The 24,574-nt window shown below is 45.1% G+C and overlaps 1 protein-coding gene across 8 annotated transcripts in view; it reads left to right on the forward strand.

Moving 5' to 3' along the window:
* The window catches only part of LOC148009902 (DNA-directed RNA polymerase V subunit 1-like), a 222,927-nt gene that overhangs the window by 168,122 nt on the left and 30,231 nt on the right, over positions 1-24,574 (forward strand). For 2 of the 8 annotated variants that reach the window (XR_015689707.1, XM_087672949.1), the window contains one exon: positions 6,143-6,213. Coding sequence is in view for 6 of the 8 variants with exons in the window: in XM_087672949.1 (XP_087529075.1) it covers positions 6,143-6,164 (22 nt within the window). In the remaining 2 variants the exon portion in view is untranslated. Of the gene's footprint in view, positions 1-6,142; positions 6,400-10,185; positions 10,998-24,574 lie in introns of those variants that run through there. The other 6 variants (XM_087672951.1, XM_087672954.1, XR_015689708.1 and 3 more) reach the window with 5 other exon arrangements.

Consider the following 24,574-nt stretch of genomic DNA (forward strand, 5'->3'; position numbering starts at 1 on the left):
TTTCAGGGCTATATGCAGCAATTGATTGAGAGGTTCTTATTGGACTTCGCCTCTGAGGGCTTGCCTTCATTTGCACGGTTGCTCTCTAATGTACAGCGGGTTGCTCGGCAGTATGGGATCCATCATGCCTCGCTTTGTCACCGTCGTCGATCTGCAGCAGAGGAGTTACTGGCTTTGGTCCGTTCCTTGCTCCTGGATTCCCCAGATGATGATTTTCTGCTGTCATTGGAGAGGCGTTTGGCCCATCTTCTTCAAGTATTTCAGTTGAAATCTTATCAGCAGGCGAAGCTGTATAACTTGACTGACATATTGCGAGATAGTGCTTGCCAGCCTCATAAGTTCTTTCGCGCGTTGCATGCGTCTCCGGCTCGCGACAATATGACCAGACTCCAGGATTCGGAGGGTCGCATGGTCACTGATCCGCAGACCATTGTCAATATGTGCAGAAATTATTTTATGGAACTTCTTGGTTCTTCTCCCTTGCCTTCTAGGCAGGTTACGCATGCCCGCTCGATCTTCTATCATTTGGTCCGCCAGCAGGTTCCATTGGATATGCAAGCCACTTTGGAGGCGGATATTTGCGAGGAGGAGGTTATGGATGTTTTGTTGCACCTTCCGACGGATAGAAGTCCTGGCTGGGATGGTCTCACTAATGAATTCTTTCAGAGCTCGGCCACGCAGTTGGTGAAACCATTGGTGGTCATGTTTCAGTAGGTTTGGGAAACAGGGGTCATGCCCTTCTCATGGAAAGAAGGCCTTATCAAACTGATTCCAAAGGTCCCTTTGCCGTCAAAGCTGCAACACTGGAGACCAATCTCTTTGATGGGCTCCATGTATAAAATCTACTCCAAAGTGCTGGCGAATCGGCTTCACAAGCACCTTCCCGCTATTGTGCATCCTCTCCAATATGGTTTCATTAAGGGCCTTAACATTTTGCATAATATCTTAAATGTGCAAATGGCTATTGACTATGCGCGACACTCCGGTCAGGAAGTGGTATTGATTCAATTGGACTTGGAAAAGGCGTTTGATTATGTGGACTGGTCTTTCATTGCAGATCTCATGTCTGCTATGGGCTTTGGTACCCGGATGTCCCGATTGATCTACACCATTAGTGCTGCGGCTTCATCTAGAGTTATGCTCAATGGTGGGGTTACAGAGCCATTTGTCCTTGCACGCTCAGTCAGACAGGGTTGTCCTTTGAGTCCTCTCTTCTTTGCCCTGGCGACTCACCCGGTCCTTTTAATGTTATCCTCCATGGCATATTCTGCTCAACTGGCAGGGTTGTCTCTTCCTTTGGGCCAGCACTTCATTAGCCAATCTTTGGCTGATGACACCTTTATGATTTTGCAGGCGGACAGGGACAACATTCGCAAGGCATTAGATGTTTGGACGCTTTTTGGTCAGGCCTCTGGGCTTCGCATCAATGTCTTTAAGTCAGCCATTCTCAGTTGCACGGAGCTTGATTTACAGTCATTAGGCTGGCAAGGCCAGGCGGTTTCCCGTGGCTCTATTGTCAGGCATCTTGGATACCCATTGGGGGTGGATGTACGGCCAAAGGACTTGCTGGAGTGGATTTCACAAAAACTGGCGGCGAAGTGTATGTATTGGAAGTCGCAAGCGTGGCCATTCCATGTCCGCGTCAAAGTGGCTCAGTCAATTATGCTCCCAATGCTGATGTGGTTCCTGCCATTGTTGCCATGGACGCCTACTACTTTGAAGGCTCTCACTCATCCCATCCGTTTCATGCTATGGAAGAAGGATTCACTGCAGGCAGGCATTTCATGGATTTCATGGTCACATACATGTACCCCTAAGCGCATGGGTGGTTGAGCTATGTCGGATGCAGAAACTCATATGCTAGCTCTCCGTTGGTCCCTTTTTCGTGCCATGTGTGTGGATCATCACCCGTGGACCATCATAGCCCGTTATTTTCTTGCGGACAGCGGGCTCCGGCATGGTAACACCCGGCTTCGGGCCTCCTGGTGGCATGTCCTTAATGCTGACTCCTGTTTTTCCAGTCCCTCTTCCGCTTTGTTACTGCACTTGGTCGGCTCTTGGAAAGTGGTGCTCCAAAACGCCCGTTGGCACCCGGTAGGGGACCGCTTGCAGACTAACTCCTTTCTGCTGGAATTGTTGGCAGTATTGAGACTACTTTCATGGGAAGATAAACATCAGCTCAGACTGAGATTTAACCGCATGGCCCGTTAAGGTGGGACGTCGGTTGCGGATGCTACCCTTGCCACTCGCAATGTCCTCGTATCGTTTCGGACTGCTAGGCGACTTTTCAAGATCCCGCGCGGATACCGTGATTTATGGGGAAAGCTTTCGTCGGAGCTTCAGGGTAGGTAACCCTTTCCTGCCCTGGCTGTGGATCGCCCTTGGCAGGACTGGGACCTTGCAGGCCGGTTGAGTCTGGAAAAGCCCTATACTAATCAGGTGTATCATCTTCTCATTCAGGATCGTGACAAAGCTAATACTGTTTGGGGACTGCGGAAATCGCTGACATGGTGGCAGACAACGCTGATGGAGGGCTGGCTGAATAAGGCACCTTTCAAATGCAAGGTCTTTCTTTGGCGGGTAATGATTGGTGGTCTTCGTCTTGCCTCGGCCCTTGCCAAGTGTCGCATCTCGAATGGCAATTGTTTCTTCTGTACCGGAACGGCGGAATCGGCCCGACATCGTTTTCTTTCTTGCCCGCTCGCCAAGAATATCTGGTCACTCGTCGCACATTTGGTGCACTGTGGTGGGATCCTCACTAACTCCTTTCGACTGGGTTTTTGTGCGCCCGAAGTATCCCACACCGCCACAGTTGGATATGAAGATCTTATTTCACTTTTTCAGATACTGGGGATGCTGGCACATTTGGACCACGCGCAATGCTTTTCTCTTTGATTCATCCTCTAATGTACCGCGCCATATTGCCAGGCTTAAAGGGCTCTTGCGTTGGCAGCTAGATCTTATCCGACACTCTGACTTGCTCCCTCGGGAGGATTTGCTTCCTTGGCATATGGCAATTGCCTCTGGGTTGTTACCATGATTGGTGTAACTTTTTTAATGCATTACTACGGGGATTTCCCACATGTTGGCGTAGGGCCCTCGTGCCTCTTGTAATCAGAAAGAGAGAGAGAGAGAGCGAGAGAACTTGTTCACCTGATGGCTTAGTGTCATCAACTATCTTGTAATCAGGTAATCTTGTATTTTTTTCGTAATTAATACAATTACCTTTTATGAAAAGAGAGAGAGAGAGAGAGAGAGAGAGAGAGAGAGGCGTGTAGAGAGGACGCGATGGAGCCTGACGTGAAGCTGCCTCGCCCTTGCTCCTGTTCCGGTTCGAGAGAGAGAGAGGGGCTTGAAATTAGGATAAGAAACACAATGCTTGGAAGTTGGAAGATATTCTATGGCCAGTCTTCATTGGCAAAAAATAGCTTGTTTTTTGGTATGAATTGGTATGGATATGTATCATATGGTATGGTACAAAGTATATGGAATGAACCCATCCATACATAGTACGAATACAACTATGCCATTCGGCTACATGACCGGCAATGCTTGGATGAATCAACTCTTGTAGATTGGCTGGGGGCTCTCTTGCAATGTGGTACAAAGAAGTAAACTTCCTCCAACCTCTTCATCCTCCCTAGCTTGGAAAGATTAACAAATTCTAGAGTTTGCCAAAGAAAATTCTGTTCTTTCTGAGGACAGGAAGGTAAATCCTTAGTTCTAGTAGACTCAGATGTCTCTACAATCCTTAGTTTACTGCAGAGAATTCAAAATCCTTGCATCTCTCTAGGAAGCAAAACTATTATGTAGAAAATTGGGAATACTTGAATGTCTCTAACAAATGCAGGATTTTTGGAGAAAATTCAAATTCCTTTGGAAACTCAAGAATGTTTTTTGGAAACTTTGGAAACCATGGGTATACAGAAAATTTTCGCAGATCCTTTGGATGCCCATAAAACTTCTTTGGAGACTAGGAGACGCCAAAAATGGAAACTCTGGAATAACAAGAAACATCTCAAGGAATCCAGGATTTTCTCACAAAGGCTTAAGAATTCTTAGGAATCTTCTCAGCACACAAGCACTGTAGAAAATGAGGGGTCAGGTCCTAGTGATCTTTGGGAACTGAATACTCCATTTTAGTCAGCGTAGAGGCAAGGCACTCCACCCATTCACAGCGTAGAGGCAAGGCACTCCACCCATTCAGCGTAGAGGCAAGGAAACTTTCATGCAACATAGTCCAACTAAGTTTCCGTCCAAACTGCCCACATTCACAAGTTCAACCCTAGTGCACCAGATATACATGCAGAGTATGTTAAACTGCTGCCAGCCTGGCTCAATGTCATGATTGCAACAAGAAAAACTAATGATACCCCAATTCATGATCCTCCAGCTCTCATTCAGCAGAAGGGAGTCATACCCTAGAACTTGAGCGCTTCCAAAGTACATTACACGAGATTAATCTTGGCAATCTTGAAGCACCAAAACTTATTTTTCCAGCAGCATGGCCATGGGAATGATTTCGTTTGCAAGGGCACTTCTCAAGTCAAACCAGTTATAAACATCCTAAAATAACATTAGCCCTTTGCATTGTACTGTGTTTTGTAAATAGGGTGCTTGGGAGTCAAAGCCATAGTTGGGTGGTTATCCAACTGAAAACCCTTGCATTGTTACTTTTACCTCTTTAGAGTGGTTTGCTTGAATCCACACGTGCACTATTTCACTTGTTGCAGCATGGGCAGCTTTATTCAACTTTAAGGTGGTCATTACCATGGTATCAGTTTCTAGAACTTGCAAGCCATAGTATATTCAGAACAAAATGAAGAAACTAGGATCCAAAAGAGCGTTACATTGCTTTTCCAATCATGAGATGGGGTCCCTATGGTAGCTCACTTTGACAATCTTGGTCCTATGTCTTGATTTCCTTGGGGTGGGTCACTTGAGCTACTCAAAAGAAGATATCCACCACCATTGTGATCTTGGTAGGCCCTTTGGCAATCTTTTGTGATGGTGACACCATGGACCAATCTCGCCCCTTGCGCAGTTTTTTGAGCTCAAGGAAAAAGGGCCTGCCGGGGGGGGGGGGGGGAGTGTTGAGAAAGTAAAGTGAAGGCTTGAACAAATCATTCTTGTCTGCCCTAATTTAAGTCTGAAGGTAGCCCCCAAAATACCTTTGAGAAGAAAAAGATAATATAATTTGGTTGGTAGAAAAACTGGCTTAAAAAGCCTTATAAAAGAAGATCCTGCGCTGTGGTAGCTCTCCATTCCACTTCGAAATCTTCATTGCCCACAGCTTACTCAGCTCTCCATTCACTTCCGTGTTTCAGTCTCAACCAAGTCCAACACCATCGTGCCTACTACATTGGTGTTATCCTCTTCATGTGAGATTATGACTGCTGTGCCAGCTGTTGCTGATCAAGATGCTGCTGTTATGGTCTTGCTGCTGCTGTGGTCAAGGCCTGCTTCATTTGTACTTTTCTGGTCTACATCCTGGGACTGCTGTCCAGACCCACATGCTGCTGGTTCACTGGCATGGAGCCTATAACTGCTGCGTTTCCTCTTCTGGAGGAATCCAGCATGGGTGCCCTTCACAGGTCTTGGCATGTCACCATTAGCAAAAGGGCTTCTTGTCAATGCCCCATTGCTTGCAAGAGGCCGTAAAAGCTAAGCTGTTGAGAAAAGGGAGTGATGTCTATGACATGCGAAAGTGGCTTTGTGACGTTTCAACTTAAAGCCCTTGATGTTTTGCTAGTGAGAAAAAAGTGACACTTAGTACTTCAAAATGCATTGTAAATAAATAAGAATCAGCTACTTCTTTCACATGGGGTCTGTAGATTGGAAGCTGAAAAAAGTAGTAGCATTTTGAACACTAATGAACAGCTGTCATCACTGAAGAATGGGTTTTAGTTTGTGTCTCCTAATTTAGAACTGCTCGCCTAGAGTTTTGTGTGTTGATAGTGGTGCTTCATTTTTAAGTATGTTCTCTTTTATCAAACCTTAAAAGGAATACGTAGTCAAGGGATGCTACAACATAATCGCAACTGATTGTTTACTTTTATAATATAATATAACTGACTGAAACATCAGATTTGGGCTGTATTACAGTAATTTAATCACACTATCTTATTTCATATGGCCTCAGGATGAACCTGCTGATGGTGTAAAGAATTATGAGCACTTCCCTACAAGGCAGTGCTTTCTGCTTTCTAAGAGGTGATGTGAATTGTACTTTGATCCTTCAAGGGATGTGTAAAGCATGTAGAAGTACTATTGTAAATAATGATTTTATCCCAATGGGAAAACCAACATTTGCAATTTCTTTGGCATGATTCTCTCTTATCAGTTCCACATTAAATTAGATCCCTAGCATTTCTTAGTCTTTTTATTTGTTGTTTCCTAGTTCTTAGGTTATGGTTTCGTTATTCTGTTTTGGAAGTGTAATGGTTTCTTCAATTTCAGACGTGTCTCATTTTTGTCTCATAGACTGATTTGGCCTTTCGTCTCTTTTTTTCTGTTATAGGTAATTGTATTTCATAACAAAAAAGGTACAAGAATACAAGATGTAGGATGGCTCTAGGTCATTGTGCAGAAACTCAGCTGTATGTTACAGAAGGTTGGATAACTAAAAAAATACAAAAGTCACGGTGAAGAAGCAGTAGAGAATTCTTTGTGCCAAGGAACCAAGTCCTCCCTAGAAAGGAGATTAGTGCGTTGAATAAGGTCTAGCTACCAATGTAGGAGACCTTTCAACTTAGCAAGGTGTTTTTGCACCCTAGACGCAGAATAAAAAACAAAAGCATTCTGAGTTGTCCAATTGTGCCAATAGTCCTAGAAATAGAGAAATGGAATTAGGATCTTCATATGTGGTTGTGCTGGAGTAGGATATTTGGGCCAAGCAAAGATCCAATCAAAGGGGCACAATTACGTGCGAACCATAGCTGTCTAGATAGCAAACAATAGATATCATATTTTCCGTGCCAAAGGGCTTGAAAGAAAATGGTGGCAAGAACATGAGGCAGAACAAATAGGAGCCATTGGAAATGTGGTGTTTTGCAAGTACTACGGCGAGAGGCAGCCTACCAACCATAACATGCCAAAGGAAGACTTTACTTTTGTACAATGTCTTATTGAACCAACCCTCCATGACTATCATTTTTCACCAATTCCTAGATTTTTGCAAGCCAAACAATATTGGCCTTAGCAATCACCCTATGCTGGTCCTCAATCATAAGGTGGTATAAGTGATTAGCCAAAGCCTTTTTCAGATGGAGTTGATCCGCAAAGTCCCAACCCTACGAGGGACGATTATAAATGAGGGTAGGGAAGGGCTCTTTGGGTGGTAGTGTCATCAAAATAGGAGATAGGGAATCGAGACCTAAAATTTTTATGTATTTTAGACATAATTGGAATACTCTATAAAGAAACTAAACATATACGAAATCTTAACTCAAAAATCTTCAAAAACTATCCCATAAAAGTTTAAAACAATACAAGAGCCATGAAAGTTGAAACATAAATGAATAATGAATACTCCAATGGAAGAGTAGAAGTAATTATTGTCAATGCCAAATGTTGATTGAGAAATGTTGTATGACTTAAAGACTAAGGTCTAATAGTAAACACTAAATAATGAGTTCTCAAATTGAAGATTACAAGAAACCGTATAAACTAAGAAATGTAGTAAAGGGGAAAAGAATGAGGAATTATAAATGCGATATGATATAAACACTAAAGTCCAATAGTAACCACTAAATAATGGGTCATTGGACTGAAGACTACAAGCGACAATACAAGCTGAGAAACAATAAGACTGGTGGACTGAAGACTAGAAGAAACAAGACAAATAGTACAAACCTTCTGACATGTGGTATCCTGTGCATCCCGTCCACACGTCCTGTCTTGTCTTGGGATTCATCTGCTTTTGATGGACCATTGCATGGAAATGCATCCTTTCTAGGATGCATTGGAGATGGGTCTTGGGTTTCGGGCCTGCATCCCTTGTGTCCCCTAGGACTGTGGGTCAAATTATCCTTTGTAGGGTGCCATTGGGCCTTTTTGAGGACCAACTTCTAGGGGTAGACGAGCTGAGCAACCAAGAAAGAAGAGGACAAGGAAAAGGGAGAAGCAACATTAAGAACTTGCCACCAAGAGTTGTGAATGCTCGTATTACCATGAATCACACCCCGCTCCCAAAAGAAGCATGCAATAAAAACCGAGGGGTGTTGATCAGGGCACATGCACAAATGAGAGACCATCAAAGAGCAACCATGTGCATGTGTGCATCTAGAATAGCCCTACTGCCCATACTTTTAGGAGTGCAAGCATGGCTCCAAGAGATCCACAAGATACCTGCATGCAAAGCATCTTCTTTCCATAGGATAAGGCGAATGTGTTCGGTAAGAACCCTCAAGGTGGAGGTATTCCAAGGCAATAGCGGGAAAAAGTGAGTGTGAGGAGCATAATGGACTGAGCCACTTTAAGGTGGACATGGAAAGGCCAGGCCTACAATTTCCAGTAAAGAACATTTGCTTCCAATTTCTAGGAAATCCATTGCAATAATTGCTTGGGCTGAACATCAACACCCAAGGGGTAACCTAGATGCCGTGTAAGATTTCCATAGAGGATCACCATCCCTTGCCATTGTAAAGATTACAAATCTGGTTCAGTACAGCTAATGAGAGGAGATTTGGCTGCATTGATACGAAGACTTGAGTCTTGCCCAAAGAGCTTCCATACATCGAATGCCCTGTGAAGGTTCTCTCGTTCTGCTTTGAGGATCATTGATGTGTCATCTGCTAATGATTGGCCCACGAAATGTTCACTGTGTCCACCAAGTGAAAGAGTATGGAGAGGACCGGATGGGTCGCTAGGGCAAAGAGCAAGGAGCTCAAAGGGTAACTTTGTTTGATTGAGTGTGCAAGATTGAATGGCTCAGTGACCCCGCCATTAAGCATGACTTGCGAAGAGCATACCCTCAAGCCAGGCCTGGATAGGAGTAATGAGGGTAATACGACTAGTGAAGTAGGAGATGGCAGCCCACTCATGGGAGGTTCGTATTTGTTGGAATACAATATCTGCTCCCAGAACCGCCACCACATGCTGACCTTTTGGTAAGTTGGATGCCTTGGTCTCATTTGCATGAATGTGCCCACTCATCAGGCTACTAGCTTGAGCCAGCATACCTTGGTACATGTTCCTTTCCTCTTGCAGATGAGGGCATCCACTCTGCTGTGCGAATTCCGTAGCGCTCATGCCCATGGGATCCACCATGATCTTGTGGCACTTGCCTATTTCATCACCTTCAGCATCTTTGTGAATGTCCTCTACCAGAGACTCCTCATCAGAATCCAAATAATCTTTACCTTCCACCCGAGCCAAGTGTTGGTCAATGAAATCCATATCGATGCCATATGAGGTCTCCATCTCTTCTTTGTGTTGTTGTGATTGTCTCTACTGACAGTTTGCCTCTCAGGTTTGCCTGCTCGCAACTACGGTACAGGAGTGGCTATTGCACATTTGTGTGCCTTGCTGTTTGAATGTGAGTCTTGTACTTCTATGTTCTCACTCAGGTCAGGTTTGTCTGACTCTGTCTGCTGTGACATTGACATGTAGGTCTGCAGTCTGCAGGTTTGCCCCATGTGACAACAGTCATGGAACAGGGCATGAAAACAGGTGTATTGTAGTTGGACTGACCCTGGCTTCATCAGTCTGCAACCTTGCGATTCTGCGCTGGTCATCAGCCTACAACCCTAGGTTTCTGCTGTACTTGTGACCTCAACAATCTTGGCGTGACTGACAGAAAGGGCGGTTGAAGCTGAATGGACCTTTTGGCCGGACAAACTGTCTTGCTTGAAGACAGATGGGTCCAACTGATTGCAACTTGTCCTGGACCTGTGCCCTACACCAGATCTTCACCTACCTTGATTTTGCTTTCTGTATCAGGTTGTGACCTGCCTTGCCCTAGATCAGGTTGTGACCTATCCTCGAAGCCGCACCAGCTCCTTGGTTGATCTTTGTTGTCCTATCAAGACCTCTCTCTCTCTCTCTCTCTCTCTCTCTCTCCCATTTTGTAATGGGCAATTATATTAGTAATCACATGAAAAGTACAAGAGTCATGGTAGTTGAGTAGAAGAGACTGCCGTGTGCTAAGGAACTACATCCTTCCTGTTTCCCTTTCCATTACAGGCAGCAAGATACAACCAATAATTCCATCTGCAAGGAATTAGTATGCAATCTATCATCCCATGCAATCTATCCTTTGGTGGATGCCAAGTCACCTTTTGAAGAACTCTCTTCCATGAGCATATCAAATGGATCAATAAAAGAGAAGACGGAACTAGAATTGGGAAGTCATTACCCTAGTGGTGAGCTAGTTATTTTAATAATGCACTAACCAGGGTTTATATCTTCCTTTTTCTACACCTATACTAAATGATTGTACTAAGTGGAGGAGTTGAACCTAGGACCTTTTGATCACCGCATGTGCAACTTAATCAACTGAGCTACAACATTCGGTTCTCGTGAAGATAATTGAATTAAGTAAATATTTTACATCAGATCATCAGGTCGGTTTACGACTCTCCCAAAAATATATACCTCAGACCATCTGGTTAGCATTCTCACTAAATCTCTTACATTCTGTTACATCAGACCATCAGGTCCTCCAAGAAAGTGACGAAAGACTATCGGGACTTTAACACAAAGAGAAAATCATGCTGCTGGTGTAGAGTGAAGAATAGCTAGCCACGGGGCAGCAATGTCAAGAGAAATGAGGTCAGCTGATATCATAGAAGAAATCTGCCATAGCACTAAACCTCGAATATGGGCCACATGACCATGGATGCCTGAGAACGAATAAAAAATAAAGGCATTCTGAGTATGCCAAATATGCCACAAGGCAGTCTATCTCAGGAACTGGAACAGGCAGGAATAATCAGAATGCAAAGAAGGCCTGGTGGGCAGCTTTCCCATAATCCATGAACGGGCTGTTATGCGTAGCAAAGTCACCGAGAGCCACATGCGAGAAATAAAACACCAAATGTGTTGCGCAAGTGGACAAGAGGCAAAAAGATGAAGCAATGTTTTGTCACATGGAGTGCAGAATACACTACGACCAGCAGAGATCTTTTGAGCACGCAACACCTCTCTAGTTGGAAGACCACCAATCAGTAGTCTCCATAAGAAGACTTTCCCTTGATAGGGAACCTTGGACTTCCAAAGCTAAAGAAATCTTTTCTGCCACTTCTTTTTACCATCCCTAATATGCCATAATTTATTCACCTTTGTAGTGACCCATCTCTTGGCCTCCACCATCTGATGGTATATCTGGTTAGCAGACCTCTTCTCAAAATCATCTAGTATCACAAACTTCCAGTCATGCCATGGATACAATGGCTATAGCACCGGTAAAGGAGAGAACCTCTAAAGTTTAACCTGTATGGATGACCAGATATTACCATATCCTTGGGGTACCTGAAAGTGTTGACGAATATGCCGAAAAGAGTAAAGCCGAGACTGCCCAGGAATAACACCGTCAAAAACTGTCTGCAACCCCAAACAAGCCATCTGATTAAACTGGAGTCTCTGGCAAATCTTTGTCTGGCCAATCTAACAATTTGGAGGAGGCCAAGACTTCTCCTTGCAACAAGTTCGCATCCTTACGAATCTCAAGAGGGCGCCAAACTAAAAAATGTAAGATCTCCTGCCAGGATGCAATCAAATGAGAAAGGAGAACAGACTGGGTGATCTTGACAGGCCTTGAGGAATTAAGCACATGCCACCAGGAGGCATGAATGACCGTATTACCATGGGAGATGCCATTGTTCTCAATGAAAAATTTTGCAATGTGTGACCAAGGATGGCTCTGTACACATAGCGCCGGGAAAAGGGTCAACCTCAAGGCTTTGATATGCAAATTAACATCCCGCAAAGCTACTTCCCCCATTCATTTAGGCGTAGTCACATGCTGCCATGAAATCCAGACCTGGCCCAAACAGTTCCCTTTCTTTTTCCACAACATGAACCTTATAGGCTGAACTAGTTTCAAAAGGGACTTCTTAGTTCAGGGAAGCAGTGGTAAAAAGAATGATATCATGCTGATCATAATACTTTTAGAAACTTTTAGTCTGACATGTAAAGGCCAGCCTTGAGATTTCCAACACATAAACTTGTCATGAATCCGAGAGACCATCCAATCCAATAAGGCCCGGGGTGCTACCTCCACACCAATAGGATATCCCAAGTGTTTGGTGATATTTTCCTTTGAGATCACAATTCCATGCCAGGCCAAGGCCTACAGATGATTCTCCGTACAGGATAGAAGTGTAGATTTCTAAGTATTAATATGAAGACCAGATGCCAAAGCAAAGCCCGATTAACATTAGTGCGATCAGCTGTAAGGAGCATGAAAGAATCATCTGCCAAAGATTGATCCACAAGTTGAGTACCAGTGGGAAGAGACAAACCAACTATCCCACCTTGATCAGCGAACTTATCCAACAAGGAGAGCATCGTTTGAGTGATCAAAGGAAACAACAAAGGGCTGAGAGGGGAGCCTTGCCTAAGAGACTGAGATAAGACAATTTCTTTTGTGACGCCTCCATTAAGAGCAATACGAGTCACAACGCCCTGACCAATAGTGTCAATAAGAGAAACCATGTGAGGGCCAAATGTCATTGTAGACAATAATTGTCGCAAAAAAGACCAGCTAACATGATCAAATGCCTTCTCAATATTGAGCGGAATCATAATTACTTGCTGTCCTGAAGCTTTAGCATAGTCAATTCCCAGTTGAATATTCAAGATGTGATGCATTATATTGTGGCCTTTAATGAAACCATATTGGCGTGGATCAACCAAGTGCAAAAAAATTTTCTGCAATCAATTGGCAATGATTTTGGAGAAAATTTTATATAACGAACCCATAACGGAAATAGGTCTCCATTGTTTCAAAGAGGTTGGGGAGGGAACCTTGGGCAACAACTGAATGACAATAGTCTTCCAATCTAATAATATAATACCAGAATTCCACACTTGCTGACTCAGGCGAGTCAATGGGTCTTTAAGCTGTTGCACATTAGCTTCAAAGAGCTCATCAGGAAGCCCTTCCCAGCTAGGGCTTTTCCTTCGGGGTAGGTGGGATAGCACTTCTTCCACTTGATCTTCTAAAATATCTACCTCCATTAAGTCCACCCATTCTGGTTTGACGTGGTTGCTTACCAACTCACAAATATATTGGCGAGCAACGAGTACAACATTAGAAAAATTGTCTTGCGGACCTAGCAAAGACTTATAAAAGTCGACACACATACAAATGATGGAGGGTGGATTAGTCACCATAACACCTTGTTCATCCATTAACTGCACAATATTCTCCCAAGCATATTTCTGGTGCAGGTGAGCAAAGAATTGATGGGATTGACAGTTATTATCGTATAAAGCTTCACCTCTGACCAACAGTTTGTATTTTGCATATTCCTCTTCTTGAAGAGAATGAACCCCTACCTTTCAACCATTCAATGCATGTGAGCAAGTCATCATTAGAATCCCTGATTGACTTAGAAACAAGGAGTGGGCCAATAAAGATTGGGCATTCTGCAATTCAGCTCGTAAAGAAGAAGCATGGTGAATGCCATACTAACGAAATAATTGTCATGCATTATCCCTAATAACGGCCCATGCATCCCTCCCTCCAGATAGGACCTTCAAGCTAAAAGAAGCGATCAATTGTTGAACATATTCCAAAAACTGATTCTGTTGCGAAAAAGATTGATTAAAACAAAGTCTATGGGTCATTTCCAAGACCAAAGGGTAGTGATTTGATAAGACACGTTGTCGTTCCACCCACATGTCAATAACTCCCGGAAGAAAGAAATCACTCTAACAAATATATGTCTGATCCAGTCTGGCCCAGGTGTTAGGATGTTGTAAAGATCGATAGGTTTAACCAGATTGTGATGGATACATTGAGGACCACATGTTCTGCTTCAAAGATCCAGCTGCAAGGGCATCCCAAGCCTGTCGCTCAGGACCATCCATAACTGAATGCAGAGAGGTAGCGTGATCCCTAGATAGAGATGCATTAAGGTTGCACATGACAAAACCTTAATGAGCCATGGAAAGACAATGTAGGTCATCCCAAATTTGACAACGTTTGCTTGCTGTGGAAGGAGCATACACGCCCACCGACCACAAAACCTCTCCCTCATAAAGAATCTTGAGAATCACAAATCGACCTCGAGGGTCTTGAAAAACCAGCGATGGTTGCGGGCAGCCTTTGACAGCTAACATAACTCGAGACTTATAGGGAGATCAACTAGCGAAAAAAACAATGTAATCCTTATAAACATAAGAGGATCCGACCAGAGCATGCTGTTGATGCTCCATCGCACAAAATACATCCCACTTTCCAGCAAACACAACTTTCCACAATCAATATTGCTTGCTGGCGGAAGTGATACCTTTCACATTCCACGGAGTAATTCTCATAATAAATCAAAAAAGAGAAAACTATTGAACCACTACTTTTCCTTTTGCTTTTACATCTATAACTTTAGCTACTTGGAACCTTTCCATCTCACTTCAGATTACATCGACAAGGTTTGCCCTTTGCAGACCAACAATCGAAGCACGAGAAGGAAACTGCCGTTGCTTTGAACGAAAAACATCCCTAGGAGGCACAAGCCTCCCTTGCGCATCAAAGCACAAAGTAGAATTGGAATTTCTTTTATCATCCCCCACCAAAGCACGTGCAGATTCAGGGTTCATGTAAAAACCCTTACCTCTGCGTTGAAAGGTTTGAGCGATGGGGTGTGGCAATGGGTGGGCAGGAGCAGAATGAGAAGCTTGTCTTGCATTACGTCTAACCATTGAAACCCAAGAATCTTCCCCCAGAAGACACATTCCGGTCAACCGGAATGGAAGTACGCTTAAGACTCACTTGAGAAATCTCCTTCTTACCTTCATCCTGACCATGTTGGGAGGCATCTCAGAATCATCTTGAGGCTATTGAAGTGTGTGGGAAGGATGGCGTTCTTGCATATCCATGTCTGAATCTATAGTTTGCTGCAAAACCTCTGGATTTTTGTCACATTCTGAAATAAAATGGCGCAATTGGCCACATTTGAAACAATGTCCTACAAAAGTACCCCATTTCAACTCATAAACCAAGGTTTGCAGTCTTGGAACTTGAAAACGGATTTTGGTTGGGCGAGGTTTTCCTGTGTCCCAAAGCATGCATGCCCTGTTCTGATTGTGGGAAGCGAGCCGAGGCTCTACCAACACTTTGCCTAAGGTTCTCAAGACCAAAGCGAGGAAGTTCTAAAGATGCGCAAGGAAATCAACCACCTCCACCGAAATAGGACATGCCTGCCTCAACACCTCTTGAAACTCGGCCATGGACCTCCAAGGGACCATGTGAACCAACTGCCCATCCAAAAACAAAGGGATGTGTTGCATGATGAAAGACTGCACTTGCAAGGAGCGAAAAAGCATCTCGAAAAACCCCTTGGGTCCATCATAAATTTCTTCAACAAGAGGGGCTTGTACATGCCCTAAAGCATCTTCTTGGCACTGTTGCACATTTACAAGCATAGACTGCAGCCAGGTACGAATCCTTGTGATCAAGGGAGTCCTTCCTGTAAAATAAAGGATGGCTGCCCTCTCATGGAAGGCAACAATCTGTTGTAGAACCAGTTCCGTTCCCATGACTGCAACTACACGATCCCCTTCCGAAAAAGAGTTAGCTTTACTCTCATTAACATGTACATAATTGGACATAAGATGGTTGGTGGGTGGTCAGCTTGAACTGAAGAGACCCATCAGGTCCTTGACCAGAAGCCTGGACCTCTGACCGAGGCAAAATTTGGGGGCAATAATAGCGGATCTTCAACCGATATCTTCTGACGTTTACCTGTCTCATCCCCTTTTGTCAAGTGGCCGGAATCCTCTGCCAATGAATTGCTATCCGAATCCAGCAGAAGTTGGTCTTTCCCATTCTGTAAGTGCTGGTCGAGAAAGGCCACATTGATACCAATTGTCTCTTGCAGACTCTCCATCACTGAACTAGATGCTGAACATGAACTGCTTGTCTCCCTTGTTGCGGGCTTGCAGAGCAGAACTCTCTCTCTCTCTCTCTCTCTCTCTCTCTCTCTCTCTCTGTGCAGACCAATGAGCACTTTGATCTGTGCAGGATGCTGTCATGCACTGCAAGAAGTTGAATCTCTCTCACACTTCTTGACACAGCAGCGTGTAGAGTGTGGCACCCCAGGGCAGCAGGATGCAGGGCAGATGGCTAGCAGGGCAGCAGATGCAGAGTACCTGGACGAGACGCTCGGTTTCTCTAATGACAGTCAAGATTAGGGTTAACAGTAGCTCGACGCCTCTGTAGAAATGGAAAAATGTGACCAAGAGGCCCACATGACAGCGCGACAGTTGAATCCGGTGGGTGTTTGCGGCGTGGCAAAGTGATGGGGCAGCAGATAGGCGTGACAAAACGCAGCTCTGTCCGACAGGGTGCACAGGAACATGACATGTAGGTCAGACGGGCGACGACGAGGACGACCACGACACGCAGTTAGATGGACAGCAGTAGGGCTGGGCTCTCAGAGGACAACATCATCTTTCTCTCTCTCTCTGTTACATCAGACCATCCCTCCTCTCTCTCTCTCATGCCATCGATTGCTTCTCTCTCTCTCTCTCTCCACAACATTCGGTTTTCTCTCTCTCTCTCTCTCTGTTACATCAGACCAAGATGGACAAGAGAAGGAATACTATGACGGGTGGGAGCATATGGAAAGACCATTGGTCATGATGATCTCACGTATGATATGAGCGAAGAGCTCGACCCCACATGAGATTATCAGAGCTGAGTTGGGAGGATCACCCATGGTGGCTGAGGCCTTGGTCTAGGCAGTGACTTTCATACATAGACTATGGGAGCTCCCCCAAGATAGATACCCACGGCTAGCCCTGGTGTCTTCAAGACAACTAGCAGCAGATGGTGACAGACATTGTTGGTATGCTCAGATGAGTACATGGATGAGTCTACATGGGATGCAGATTGACAGACTACCCCCCTTGGATTGCCCTACACTTGACCTAAGCCGATCAGAGCTAAACCATGTGATTAGAGTAGACATACTGAAGTTAGATACGGAGAAGACCTGGATCCGACCCCCGTCCCCCCATGGCACGAGGATGGCACACTACCAGACCCACTTCCTTCAGGTATCTGAGGATGGCTTCATCACCCGACCCAATTACATGGACACACAGCTGCCTCATGGACTACGCACAGTTATTGGTCAGATCCGCACCTCATCCCACCACTTGAGGATTGAGACATGCCGCATATGTCCACTATGCGACAGAGAGCTAGAGACAGAGGAACACTACATCTGCCGATGCACTGTATATTATGATATACGAGGTAGATACCACTGTCTGTTTCGAGAGGGTTTTGGACCCGTGAGACGGATCATACAGTTTGAGGATTAGAGATGCTTGGGATTCTTCCTCTAGAGGCGCAGAGCAACAATTCTACAGAGTAGGAGGCCCCCACAGCTCAGCTCACATAGACAGAGAGTAGTCACTGACTTTTTCATTGATACACGACAGAGTATGGCAGATACCACTACTACTGCTACATAGCCTACAAGAGTACATCATCATTGGACCTCATCTTCTGTAGGTCTCCCTTTGGATAGAGCGGTGGCACTTAGCCGGTCTAGGTGGCCACGTCCGCCCGGACGAAGGCCTAGACATCCACACCACAGACAAATTAAAGCCATCATTGAGGGCCATAGGAGATAGATGCCGAGACGCCTCAGCCATGCAGAGATACACCTCCTTAGAGGACAAACATCTCATTGATGGAGAGTTTTCCTTTTTCTACTTTCACTTTTAGATCATTGACATGTTTTCCTTTTATAGGACACTATTTCATTTTTTCAGTCTTAGAGGCATGTTTTTCATCTTTTCTCGTTCCAGATGAGAAACACACCATCATTGTATGTATTGGCTTGGTCTCATAGGCCACATTGGCCTTTTAGAGACGTTAATATACTCTCTCTCTCTCTCTCTCTCTCTCTGTCTCTTTGTAATGGGTAATTATATTAATTACAAAAAAAGTACAAGATAACGAGATTACAAAAAGAAACGCAAGGTGGCTCTAGGCCATTAAATGTAAACTAGATACAATGGATTCAACAAGCATAGAAGGACGAGTATGCAACAAATTACAATAGCTGATGGTTGGCCTACAAAGAGGAAGACAAATCTTCATGGTGGGAGGTAGAACCTGGATACTTGTGGTCCCATGGAGTGATGACTTGACTAGCAGCATCAAAGGCTAGATGAGCTAGAGGGTCAAGAGCCGCAACGATTATTGGCTTGGCTGCTACTCGGGTAGTTGTTTGGATGGTAGTGGATCCTCAGATAGATCAAGATGTTGAGTAGAGGGTTCATAAGAGGATTTATGTGAGTAATGGGAATAAGTGTGGAGGGGTTCCTTTGAAGAAGAAGGTTTAGTAAGTGCTATAGACATGGCTCTTTCCTTTACTTTTCCCTTGTTGTGCCCATCAGAGTGGTTTCAGTTCTGAAGAAGCAGTTGGTTGCTTGCCTTTGGACTGGGTAGGCTGAGCAGATGAAGGCTTGTCTTGGTCTTTGCTTGGGTCCATATCCATGGGCTGATCCACTGAGGGGCTCTTTGGATCGTGGCATTCAGCCATGAAGTGACCCAATTGACCACAAGAGAAACAATGACCAGCAAAAGTACCCAAATCGGGTTTGAACCAAAGAGGCCGTATGCTAGTATAGTTGAGGCGTAACTAGTTGGGCCTCTTTCTGGTGGTGTTCTCCAAAGTAGACAGAGTTGATTGCGGTTGGCTTCCTTGAGACTTGGGTGTACCAACACATAGCCTCTTTCTCTCTCTTTTTTTCCGTGAAGATAATTGAATTAAGTAGTGAATATTTACATAAGACCATCACGTCAACATTCTCACTGTATCTCTTACATGCTATTGCATCAGACCATCAGGTTAGCATACTCAATCTCTCTCACACTGTCACTGTAGAAATTTACAAGATGTGAAGAGGCTTCTTAGAACAACCTATTACATAACCAATTCTAATAAATCAGACAGAAAGAACAGTTGGAGTAGAGTGAACAATCGCCACCCAGGGAGAGCAGCAATGTTTGGAAGAACTAGGTTTGTTGACATCATAGAAGTGATTTGCCATGAGACCAATCCACGCACACGGGCCAAATGCCCATGGATGCCTGATGCCGAAGCGAAAATAAAGGCATTGGGAGTAGGCCATATATTCATAGAGCTGTCCATCTAAGAAAATGGAATAGGCAGGAACAATCTGAAGACAAAGAGGGCACAGAGGACATATTTCCGATAATCCACGAACGAACTGGTATGTGGTGTTGGGACATCGAAAACCACACATGGGAAATGAAATTCCAGATCTATCTCGCAACAGGCCAAGAGACAAAGAGGTGAAGCAATGTCTCATCTCATGTAGCACAGAAAACACAACGGCCTGCAGAGATCTTTCCGGCATGGAGCACTTCTCCCGTTGGAAGACCCCCAATGAGCAAACTCCACATGAACACTTTACCCTGATACATAACCTTAGACTTCCAAAGCTGGATAAATCTCTCCTGCCACTTCTTTTTGCTATCCCTGAGATGCCAAAACTTATTAACCTTCCCCGTGACCCATCTTTTAGCTTCCACCGTCTGATGATATGTCTGATTCCCTGACCTTTTCTGAAAGTCATGAGGAAGCACAAACTTCCAATCACGCCATGGATGCAATGGCTGTAACGCAAGCAAAGGAGAGAACCTCTGAAGAGAGTCTTGTATTGATGACCAAATGTCCCTGTATCCACGAGGCACCCTAAAGTACCAAGGAATACGCCTAAAAGAATAAAGGCAGCACTGCCCTGTTCCGAATATTCGGAGGACGCCACACAACAAAATGAAGCATCTCCTGCCATGAAGCAATTAAATGAGAAAGGAGAAAACACTGGGAGAGCTTTATGGGCCTCATAGAATTAAGCGCATGGCACTAGGAAGCATGAATAACCGTGCTTCCATGAGAGATGCCAGTGTTTTCTATGAAGAATTTGACAATATCTGACCAAGGATGACACTGAATACATAGACTCTGCAAAAGGGATAGGCTCAAAACGGTCATATGAAAATTAACATGCAATAAAGCTGCACCCCCATCCTTTTCAGAGTGGTCACATGCTACCAGGAGATCCATACCTGCCCCAAATGATTGCCTTTCTTTTTCCATAGCATAAATCTAATAGGCTAGACCAATTTCAAAAGGGACTTCTTAGTCCAAGGCAACAATGGTAGAAAGAACGAAATCATACTGATCATGATGCATTGAGCCACGTTTAGCCTAACATGAAGAGGCCAACTCTGAGGTTTCCAGTAGTTATCTTTCCCCTCGGGATCACAATTCCAGTCCATCCCAAGGCCTCTTTCTTAGGGCGCACTTATGACGGATGGAGGTCGATGGAGAAACCCCTAGTGTCCATGATATCCTGGATGATTAGATGTAAGGCCTTAGTGCCACATGAGATCATCAGAGGCGAGCTAGCAGCTACACCGATTGTGGTAGAGGCCCTCACTTGATCGGTCACATACAAACATAGCCTATGAGACTTACCTACACACAGTTATGCACGGTTGGCCCTTGAGTCCTCCAAGTAGCTTGCCAGAGAGGGTGATACTTCATGTTGCTATGCATAGATGTCGGCCTGGTTTGAGCGCATGGCTTTAGCATGGACAAGTTATCTCCCTTCTAGTACTCCCTTAATGCACCATCTCTTGATCTGAGCAGGTTAGAGATTCGCAAGATCATCAGAATGGATCTTACCCATGGTTGATGCTAGGGCAAGAGCTAGGAACAAAAATGACTTTCTACCACGAGCATTTATTTCATACTATAGATGATGTATTTATTGCTGGCCCGAGATACATGGTCACCCAGCTTTCCCATGGGATCAGATGTACTATTGGCCAGTTGCGCACCTCCTCACATTCGCTAGAGATTGAAAGAGGCAGATATAGATCCATCCCATCAGAGGAGCGCATATGCCAGATATGCCAATTAGAGCCAGAGACAGAGGAGCATTATATATGCCGCTGCCCAACGTATTATGAGGTTTGTGGTTGTTCCCGGTGTCTTTTTAGAGACGGATTTGGACCACTATCTAGAATCATGGATTTTATCGATTAGCGATGCCTTGGCCTCTTTCTTCTTGAGATACGATGACTTCGTGACATGCGCCTCGGGAGTACAACTGCTCCAGGACACCGAGACCCTCCACAGAGGCAGTTCACAGACTTCTTTGCAAAGGAGACTTAGAGGACTTCAATACACTTACAGCCATAGTCCACATGAGAGCCTCTCTCACTGCCAGAGTTCACACACAAACAAGGAGTATTGATTGATCGAGTTGTTCGGCTTAGCTGATCCAGACGTCCTAGGCCTCAACCCAAACACCGGCGACACCTTCATAGGCAGATTCAGGGATTATTGCTCGGGCTAGAGCTAGGCCCTCCATACCCACATGAGATTGTACCATTTGGAGGTCATTGTTACTAGATAGAGATCTATGTTTTACACATAGCCATAGTTAGTTTCCTTTCTTAATTTGCTTTGTGCTACATATTTTGCCCAGACAGTTGTACCATCATACACATGATTGTAACTCATGGTCTCATAGGTCATTTTGGCGTTTTGTAGACCTTAATATATCATATCATTTCATTTCATTTCATTGATCTCTCTCTCTCTCTCTCTCTCGCCCAGGCTCATGTAGTGATTATAGGATATTGGCTCTCAAGTAGATTGGCAGTGGGAGATTTATGCCTTGTATGAGTTAGTGACATGGAGAGTACCTAGTCGCAAAGGGCTTTCCGATTTGATGCACAATACCATCGGGGTGAGGCAACGGTGTCCACTTTCACCTTCTCTATTTGGTGCTTATGTAGACGAGTTCTTAGATTAATGTGTATATGTTAGGGGGACCAGTGTGAGCTTGGCTGGCATATTGATCTAGATCTTGTCATATGTGGATGATTTGGTACTAATTGTAGATTCTCTCGAGGGCTTGTAGAGACACATGGATGCATTGTAGAATTTTTGCATGCGTAGAGCATTGAGAGTATTGACACATCATCCACAAGTTAGAGGGGTCAAATTGGATTAAATAGTTACACTTTAGAGAGCATGATGCCCACCACCCCATTGTTGTGCTTTTCATTCTTATCTTTAGTAATTTTGAGCTAGTATCGCTCACTGTTGGAGACAAGTACATCTTCTTAGTGGACTTGGCCTATTAATAATTTATTCTGTGACATGATAGTAGCCTATCCTAGCAGCCCTCAGGAATATGAAATGAGTATATTTAGTTATTTTTGATAATATGGTTAGATGTAGTCACTTGTTTTGTCTTCGAGGCCATCGTGTCTTTTTTGGAGTTTGGAATAGATCTGTCTTTCTTTTTTTGTGATGAAGCTTATATTGAATGGGAATATTTACACCCGGCCTTTTGCCTTGCCCAAGGAAAGAAAGGCACATCATCATAAGTGAACATGAAAGGATATTAAAACACAACACACAAATATCATGTGGGGTCACAAAAAGAGTGGAGCGAACAATATGCAGCCATGGAGTAGCCACATCAGGGAGGACGAAGTTAGCCAAATCCATGGAAAACATTTTCCACAGTTGTAATCCTTGAACATGGGCCACATGACCACGGTCAATAGAGGTTGAATAACAAATAAAGGTGTTATGAGCCGTTAACCACCACTTCACACATGTATTCCATCTGTGGTCTGTAGGTATCTCAATCTCCAAGTATTTGAAAGTAGATACTACCTCTATAGACTGTCCCACATAATGTACTTTTGGTGGGGTCTTTGATTGCTTGGTATGCACAGCCATTAGCTTTGTTTTTGATACATTCACTATCAAACCACTATCTTGACAAAACCGTTCAAGAATCCCCATGAATTGCTGCATACGTTCCCCAGTATACGCAAAGAAGACCACATCATTTGCATAAAGCAAGAGCAAGATGGCAAACATACCAATATGCGGGCTTTTGGCTTCCTCTTCATTTATAGTCGTAAGAAGTAATTCCTCTAGCTTATGAATACATAAACCAAATAACATAGGGGAGAGCGGGCAACCTTGTTTGAGAGAGAGAGAGAGAGAGAGAGAGAGAGAGAGAGAGAGAGAGAGAGAGAGAGAGAGAGAGAGAGAGAGAGAGAGAGAGAGAGAGAGAGAGAGAGATGCAGAGGAGCGTGATCGCGATGGCGGGAGCTCGATCGCGCTGGCGCCGCCTGTTTCTGTCGCCCTGCAGTAGATCCTCTGACTTGTCCCGTTCCGCCCTCCGCTTCCTCCTGCGCCCGTCTGGCCCTGCGAGCCCGTCTGCCCTGCGCCCGTCTGCCCCTGCGTGCCCGTCTGCCCCTACGTCCGGCTGGCCCTCCTGCGCCCGTCTGGCCCTGCGTGCCCCGCCCTGCCGCCGCCCTGACCTCTCGCCTGTCGCTACCCCCTCCGCCCCCTTCGTCGCCCCCCTGCGCGCCTTTCGTCTTTGACCCGCTTGCGTGCTGCGCCGCCCTGCCCTGTGATTTCTTCGCCGTCCTGCCCTGCGCACCGCCTGGCCCCTTCCCCCATGGCAACGCAGGCTAGCCTGGATCCTGCGTGAAGCTGGGGACCAGCAATCCGTCCCTGCGCAGGATCGACCTCACCTAACCTAGCTCGCCCTCTACCAGGACGAGTGTGAAGACAGTAGTATGGCTGGCTTGGATATGGATTTTCTTGACCGGACGGTGGCAGCCCTTGGCCCTAATTCCGATGCAGAGGAGCCGGAAGATACGGTGCCATGCAAGGAGGAGTTGCCGCCGAGTTTTAAACTGCCGCCTACCGGCAAACGCTTGATGAGCCTATGAGTCCTCCGGAACGCTCCTATGCGCAAGTGGCCTCTGATCCTGTGGATTCGCAGGAAATTGACTGGGAGCATTTGCTGGACTTCGCCAATACTCTGCTCGGCGATTATGTCCAGCATAATACCGAATCTTTTTCGGTTGCGGGAACGGATGATGTGCTGGAAGCCATGGTGGACCCCAAATCAGTCTTGCGATCCTTCTCGGTGTTTTATGACCGTGCAGTTATACTCTTCTTCACTGGCAGGATCCCAGTGCTTTTGCATATTCGCCAGTGGTTGCACCATCTATTGCAAGGGGAGTCTGTTGAGGAGATCTTCCTTGGACCTCGCGGCTTTTATGAGGTCCTGCTGAAATCGGAAACGCATCGCGCTGAGCTCCTGTCCAAGTTGCCACTATTCTTTGATCGCCGCTTGGTCCATGTTGTGCCATGGCGCCCCATGGCCGACTTCCAGTGTCTGCTTCAATGCGAATGCCCGGTGTGGGTGGAGGTGGAAAATTGTCCGGCGGTCTATTGGCCCATGTTGAAGGATGCGATGGCAGTTGTGGGAACAGTGCTGGTTCCCCCAAGCCTCAGGGCGATGAACC

The sequence above is a fragment of the Lygodium microphyllum genome, chromosome 30, assembly GCF_053477565.2.
Source record: "Lygodium microphyllum isolate KBCC chromosome 30, Lygodium_microphyllum_v1.1.10, whole genome shotgun sequence".
In the NCBI taxonomy this organism is placed as follows: domain Eukaryota; kingdom Viridiplantae; phylum Streptophyta; class Polypodiopsida; order Schizaeales; family Lygodiaceae; genus Lygodium; species Lygodium microphyllum.